At 41.5% G+C, this 7916-nt stretch overlaps 1 protein-coding gene across 1 annotated transcript in view; it reads left to right on the forward strand.

Annotated features, from left to right (window-relative positions):
* The first annotated feature begins 1828 nt into the window (after positions 1–1828).
* The window catches only part of LOC138156006 (lymphocyte antigen 6D-like), a 14719-nt gene continuing 8631 nt past the window's right edge, over positions 1829–7916 (forward strand). Inside the window, exon 1 of the mRNA XM_069081292.1 lies at positions 1829–1973. Within this exon, the coding sequence (XP_068937393.1) occupies positions 1829–1973 (145 nt within the window). The remainder of the gene's footprint in view (positions 1974–7916) is intronic.

Genomic DNA, 7916 nt, shown 5'->3' on the forward strand with positions numbered 1-7916 from the left:
GGAGAAAATTTGTAACCCAAAATCTGGAGGAAATGAATGATGAAACCAGAAGTTAATAAAGCATTTGATTTGAAAAACAAAAACAGAAACAAAAACTGCAAAGATGGAACAAAATCTGTCTTCCACAGAAATTCTGTAATACTCAAGTCCCCAAAGTTTAGAGTCCATTGTGAATAGAATATCCATAGAGGAATGTATGCTTTTTAAAGGTAAGCTTGGGGAAAGTGTAATGGGTCTAATTTCTCTACTTTTTCCTATAGATGGATCATCTTTATTAAATAAAGGAACTTAGAGATACAGTCCTTCCAGGTAGCTAGAAATGCCAGGTATCACATTTAAAATGAGTAATTTGAACCAAGTGGGCTTTGAGATCCCTGTCACTTATGACAGTTTATACCCTAAATTCTAAAATTCCTTCCAGCTCTAATATTTGTGTTCTCATGTTCCTCTCAGCTTTGACATTCTCTGCTCCAACGTCCCTTCTGGACCTGACACCCTCTGCTCTAAAGTCCCCACTGCATCCTCTGGTTTCAGGCCCCCTTGGTTCTCAGGGCCTTCTGGCTCTGACCCCACCCCCACTGCCAGTCTATCCTAGATAAGAGCCCTTCCAACTGACTTTCTATAGCTCTCCATGTGCTCAGACTGAGGGGGTGGGGTAACTGCTCCCAGGACAAGCTGCCTCCTCTGGTTGCAGGAAGCCATACACTTGGGGAGGAGCCCAGGGAGCAGCACTGAGACGGAGGGTGCCATGGGACCAGACAGTGCACGGTGCTCGGGTATGGTTGGACAATTTCTGACTCTGGCAGCACCATTGGACCAAGTTTATAGTGGACTCTGGCTAGGCCTAAGGAAGGGAAGGGGATGGCCTAGATCCTCCTGGGGCCCTGAGGTTTAGAGCTGGGAATCCCATTAGAGAGTGTCTAGTCCAACCATCTCATTTTACTGAGGAGGAAATTGAGACCCAGAGAAGAGAAGGGACTTGCCCAGGGTCACACAGCTAAAGTAGGAGTCAGGAGTTACAGATCTCTGACCTCTGAGCCCAAGTCCAGCATTCACTACATTTCCTTCCTCAGTGTGTCTTTGAGGACATATCACAGTCCCCTAGAAAGAGACAAGGGATTTACTGCATTTGAAAGATTCCCCATTGTGGGTAGTCAGCCACCTGAGTTCTAATCATTGACTCCTGGCATGACCATGAGTGATTCAATTTAAAATAAATATTCTTAAAATATTTTTATATACATGGCCACTGTGGGGCTAGTTTTATCATCTATAAAACAGGAAAGATAATTCCTGCCCCTTGTCTTTTCCTACAGCACCATGGTTCTCAAAGCTCGTATGCTCTGGGTGTCTTGCTAGTGGAACTTGCCTTTACAGTCAAAGGCAGAACTTTCCACCTCTCTGGCCGTGTTGTGAACTTCAATGTTTAGTGTGCCAAGGAGCACTTGTCCTGGAGTCAGGAAGACCTAAGGTCAAATCCAGCCCCATACCCTTTCTCACTGCATGACCCTGGCCAAGTTATCTAACCTCCGTCTGCCTCAGTTTCCTCCATTGTAGAAATGTCGATAATGGCAACACCTGCCTCTCAGGGTTGTTATAAGGATCGAATGAAAAACTAATTTATAAAGCACTTAGCACAGTACCTGCCACATAGGTGTCTGATAGTTTGTGATTGCACGATCCCATTTAATTGCTCTTTCCTTTTAAAAAAAAATAGTAACCAACCAACCAAACATCCAACAGATGTGTGCGACATTAGCTTAAACAACTGCAAAACATGGTGATCCAGACTGATCCAATCTTTTTTCACAGACTGAGATACAGTAAAATGAAGACTCTACTGGGTATTATAATGTTGGCCATCTTATGCTCTGACTGTACCCCTGAGTTTAATATGGATGCATTATCTGCTTTGAACAATACCAACATCACCAATGGGACGAGTACTACAAGACCCGAAACTACACCTTTAGGTCAGATCAACCTGGGATGGGCTTTGAAACTGTAAAGTACAGGCCTGAGCCATTCACCACATAGAAGGCAAGGAGAAGAGGTCCACAGGACACAATTCTGGGGGCTCTGGGTCAATTCACAGTTAGCTAGAAGCCCCTTTCCTCACAACATTTCTGATGAACTGATTGAATATGGAGGGAGGAAGGGGGATGGGGGTGAAGGAGAGGAGATATCCAAGAGGACTTCAGGCTTCTGTGCTTGGGTTACAGGAAGGGTTGTAGGGCCCTCAACAGAAATAGGGAATTTGGAGGAGGGATGAGAAAATGACAAAGTGCACTGGGGTATATGGAAAAGGTCACTGGATTTGGAAATATAGGATTCCTGGCTCTGATATTTAATACCTTTGTGACTTGAAGCAGGTCATGCAACCTTTCTGACACTTGGTTTCTCATTTGGAAAATGAGGTGGATTGGACTAAATGACCTCCAAGTTCCTTTCCATTTTAAAAGAAAAATTATTTTTAGTTTTCAACATTCATTTCCACAAGATTTTGAGTTACAAATTTTCTCCCCATCTTTCCCCTACCCCCCACCCCAAGATAGCGAGCCTACTGAATACCCCTTCCCCCAATCTGTTCTCTCTTATACCCTCCCCAATCCCCCTCTAACTTTCTAGTAGGGCAAGATAGATTTCTATACCCCAGTGCCTGGATATCTTATTTCCCAGTTGCATGTAAAAAGCAATTTTTTTTTAACATTTGTTTTTAAAACTTTGATTTCCAGATTCTTTCCCTTCTTCTGTCCTCACCCGCCCCCACTGGAAAGACAAGCAATTCAGTGTAGATTTGTACATGTGCAGTTACGCAAAGCGTTTCCATAGTAGTTATATTGTGAAAGACTAAGTATATTTCCCTCCATCCTATCCCACCCCCCACTTATTCTATTTTCTACTTTGACCCTGTCACTTTTCAAGCATATGTGCTTCTAATTACCCTCTCCCCCAATCTACCCTCTGTTCTGCCATCCCCCCCTCTTATCCTGTAGGGTAAGATACCCAAATGAGTGTGTATGTTATTCCCTCCTTAAGCCAAATTCAATGAGAGTAAGGTTGACCTATTCCCTTTCACCTTCCTGCTCTTCCCCTCCATTGTAATAGTTTCCTCTTGCCTCTTTTATATGAGATAATTTACCCTATTCTATCTCTCTTTCTCTCATTATATTCCATTCTCACCTCTTAATTTTATTTTTTAGATATCATCCCTTCCTATTCAACTGATTCTGTGCCCTCTGTCTATGTATACATGTACACACATATACATACATATACTCACATGTGTATTTATACATACATGCACCCTCTTATACATACATATATATGTATGCATACATATATAAATATATATATATATTCCCTTCAACTGTCCTCATACTTAGGAAAGTCTCATGAATTACAATTATCATTTTTCCATGTAGGAATGTAAACAGTTCAACTTTAATAAATTCCTTATGATTTCTTTTTCCTGTTTACCTTCTCATGCTTTTCTTGCTTCTTGTATTTGAAAGTCAAATTTTCTGTTCAGCTCTGGTTTTTCATCAAGAATACTTGAAAGTTCTCTATTTCATTGAATAACCATATTTTCCCCTGAAGCATTATACTCAGTTTTGCTGGGTAGGTGATTCTTGGTTTTAATCTTAGCTCTTTTGACCTCCGGAATATCATATTCCAAGTCCTTCAATCCCTTAGTGTAGAAGCTGCTAGATCTTGTGTTAATTTGATTGTATTTCCACAATGCTGAAATTATTTTTTCATGAAAGCTTGTAATATTTTCTCCTTTACCTGGGAACTCTGGAATTTGGCTATGATATTCCTAGGAGTTTTCTTTTTGTGATCTTTTTCAAGAGGCAGTTGGTGAATTCTTTCAATTTCTGTTTTGCCCTCTTGTTCTAGAATATCAGGGCAACCATCCTTGAGAATTTCTTGAAGGATGATTTCTAGGCTCTTTTTTGATCATGGCTTTCAGGTAGTCCAATAATTTTAAAATTATCTCTTTGGGATCTATTTTTCAGGTCAGTGGTTTTTCCAGTGAGATATTTCACATTGCCTTCTATTTTTTCATTTGTTTTTATCTGTTTTAGAGTATCTTGGTTTCTTATAATGTCATTAGCTTCCATTTGCTCCAATCTATTTTGAAAGAATTATTCTCTTCAGTGAGTTTTTGAAATTCCCTTTCCATCTAGGCAATTTGGCTTTTTAAGGCCTTCTTCTCCTCCTTGATTTTTTTGGGCCTCTTTTGCCATTTGATTTAGTCTATTTTTTAAGGTGTTATTTTCTTCAATCAGGTTGTTGACTTGCTTTTCATGATTTTCTTGCATCGTTCTCCTTTCTCTTCCCAATTTTTCCTCCACTTCTCTTACTTGATTTTCAGAATCCTTCTTGAGTTCCTCCATGACCTATAACCAATTCATCTTTTTCTTGGAAGCTTTTAATGCAGGAGTTTTGACTTTGTTGACTTCTTCTGGTTCCATGTTTTTATCCTTTTTGTCCCCCAAAAAGGACTCTATGGTCTGATTGTGCTTCCTCTGCTTGCTCATCTTGCCAGCCAATTACTTGACTTTTGAGCTCTTTTGCTCAGTAGAACTCTGCTTCCAGAGTGGAGAGAGCTGTGTTCCAAATTGCTGGGGTTTTTTCACATTTTATCAGAGCTATGAGGAGGGCATGCTCTCTGTACAGACACCCCAAGCTCTGGCACACTGGCCACACATCTCAAGACCACCACCCAAGACCACAATCTAGGTCCAAGCAGATCAAAGCAAGAGCGATTACCCTATGAATAGTCACTTGGTCCCCCTATGATCTGTAGCCCAGGAGCTCCAGAGGCAGCCACATGACAGCAGCTGCAGCCGCCGTGCCTCTGTCACCTCTTGCCCCAGGGACAGGGGCCAGACCAGTTCCAACAGAGTTCCCCACTGACCTTTTACTTTCTCTTTGGCATTTATGGGTTGAGAAGTCTGGAAACTGCCACAGCTGTTGGTGATGCACTCTCCTGAAGTCTGCTCCGGATGTTCTGTGCTGCTGGTCAGGGCCATCTGGGTCTGGTAGCAAGTAGTTCATATGGTACCGCACTTGGCTCCCAGTCTGGTGTGATAGACCTTTTCTGTCAGCCTTCCAGGCTGCCTTCAATGGAAGATTTGTTTTTCTCTGTCACTTTGTGGGTTCTATACTCTATAGTTCTGAATTTCGTTTAGAGTCATATTTTGCAGGTATTGGAGGTGGTTGGAGCAGGAGCTCAGACAAGTTCTTGCTTTTACTCCGCCATCTTGGCTCTGTCCTCCCTTCCAGTTTTAAATCTACATTCTTATGAACTCTGGCCATTTCATAATACATTCTCTTTCTCTGAGCCTCAGTTACTTTCTCTAAAAATAAAGGGTTGAACTAGATGGCCAGAAAGTCTTCTCTCAGATATAAACCCTAAAATCAGTCCAATATCCTCTTCTTTTGAATCAATCAGTCAACTAGCATGTTTTAAGAGCCTACTATATGCCATTTGCTGTTCTAAGGACTGGGAATGCAAAGAAAAGAAAGATACACCCTGCCTTTAGGGAGCTTATAGCCTAAGATGAGAAATGACACGCAAACAACTATGTACAAATAGGAAATATATATATATATATATGTGCACAGACACACACATACATATATACATATCTACATTTGTATATATGTACATACACACTATATATGTATATATGTAAAATTGGAGATACTCTCAGAGGGAAGGCACTAAGATAAAAGAGGATAAAGTCTTTTTGTAGAAGGTGAGATTTTAGCTGAGAATTGAAGGAAGCCAGGAAGGAGGGAAAACCTTTCAGATCTGGGGAATAGTCAGTCACAATGCCCAGAGTCCAGACATGGGGTCACAATGTCCAGAGTCCAGAGATGGGGTGTCTTATGAAGGAACAGCCAGGAGACCAGTGTCTTTGGATCACAGAATGTGTGATGGGAAGTAAGGTGTAAGACGACTGGAAGGAGAAGTTGGCATGATGGAGGGTTTTAAAAGCTAAATGAAAGATTTGATCCTGAAGGCAATAAAGACCCATTGGAGTTGATTGAATGGAGGTGGTGTGTGGGTGATGTGGTCAGATTTGTATTTTAGGAAGATCAGTTTGACAGTTGAGTGGAGAATGGACTGAAGCAGGGAGAAACTTGTTGCAAGCAGACCAACTAGCAGGCTATTGAAATAATTCAGGTATGACTAAACCTTGCTATCCTTCCTTCCTTCCTTCCTTCCTTCCTTCCTTCCTTCCTTCCTTCCTTCCTTCCTTCCTTCCTTCCTTCCTTCCTTCTTTCCTTCCTTCCTTCCTTCCTTTTTTTCCTTCCTTCCTTTGTTTCTTTCCTTTTTTCCTTCCTTCCTTTGTTTCTTCCTTACTTTCTCTCTTTCTCTTTCCTTCTTTTTTCTCTCTTTCTTTCTCTTTCCCTTTTCTTTTTCTTTCTTTCCTTCTTTCTCTCTCTCTCTTTGTATGTTTGTTTCTTTCCTTCCTTCCTTCTTTCTTTCTTTCCTTGCTTCTTTCTTTCGCTTACTGTCTCAGGGATGGGGAGAGGACAGGGATGAAGGGGGTCATAGAATTTGGAACTCAAAACTTAAAAAAAAAGCTTAAAATGTTTCAACATATAATTGTGGGGAAAATACAATATTATACAAAAATAAATTAAAAAAAGAAATAATCCAGGCATGAAATAATAAAGGATGTACCAGGGTGGTGGAAGCATCAGAGAAGGGGGCATAAACGAGAGATGTTATAAACTTATAAACAATAGGGCTTGGCAACAGATTATATATGAGGAGGGGGCAAGAGAGAGTAAAGAGTTGGGGATGACACCTCAGTGGAGAGCTATGTGACTAGATGGATGGTGGTATCCTTCATGGCACTGGGTAAGTGAGGAAGAAGACAGGGGAGAGATAAATTCAGTTTTGAACCTATTAAGTTTAATATCTATGGGACGTAAGCCTGAAATGTTCAATAAGTGGTTGGAGATCCAAGATTGGAGGCCAGGAGAGAGGCTGGGGCTGGATAAATAGATCTGAGATCCATCTGCATAGAGAGGATCGACAAATTCATCAGAGTCGACAGGATGACCAAGGGAAACAGTACAAATGGAGATGAGGGACTAGGATGGGGCAGAAAACAGACTTATGTTGTTTGTCCAGGATAACACAGCTAATAGCAAGTAAGGGTCATAGTCAAGACTAGAACTCAGACCACTCATCTGAGAATTGTAGAATCTCTGAAGTGGAAGGTCCATCAGGGGCTATTTTGTACCCACTCCTATCTGAAAACCTGTAGTCATTACAACATACCCGACAAATGGTCATATGGTGTCTGCCCAAAGGCATCCTGAATTCACCCTCCCTGAGAATGTTATTGTCTGTGCTTCAGTGACCTTCCTTGCAGGTCACTTCATGAAGGAAAAAACCCTGCTATAACTTGGCATTTTAGTGTACTCATTGTGAGCCAAGAGGGTGACATCGCAGAGAAACACATACCCACACGCTCAAAATCAATATGATCATTCGCTGGATGGACAGGTTAAGAGAGGCATGGCATCATGATAGCCTGGCCATCCTATACCCTGGTCTGACCGCTCCTGGAGCATCGCCTTTCCTTCTAAGCCATGCCTTTTAAATAGAACACTGACCAGCTTTAGGACATACAGAGAACAATGGCCTGGGTAACAGAGCATCTTGATGCCCTATCCCATGAAGATCACTTGAGGTGACAGGGGTAGATTAGAGAACAAAAGACTTAGGGGAGACATGATAGCTATATTCAAGTATTCAAAGGACTGTGATGGGTAAGAGACATTAGCTTACTCTGGTTGGCCTCCAGAGGATGCAGTGAATAACAGTGGCAGAGAGAGACAGTGAGGCCTCATGTTAAAAACAAAAACCAGAAGCTTCCTCACAA

Source organism: Petaurus breviceps, unplaced genomic scaffold (assembly GCF_028583685.1).
Source record: "Petaurus breviceps papuanus isolate PSGF00001 unplaced genomic scaffold, PetGlider_PUasm1.0 98, whole genome shotgun sequence".
NCBI classification, from domain to species: domain Eukaryota; kingdom Metazoa; phylum Chordata; class Mammalia; order Diprotodontia; family Petauridae; genus Petaurus; species Petaurus breviceps.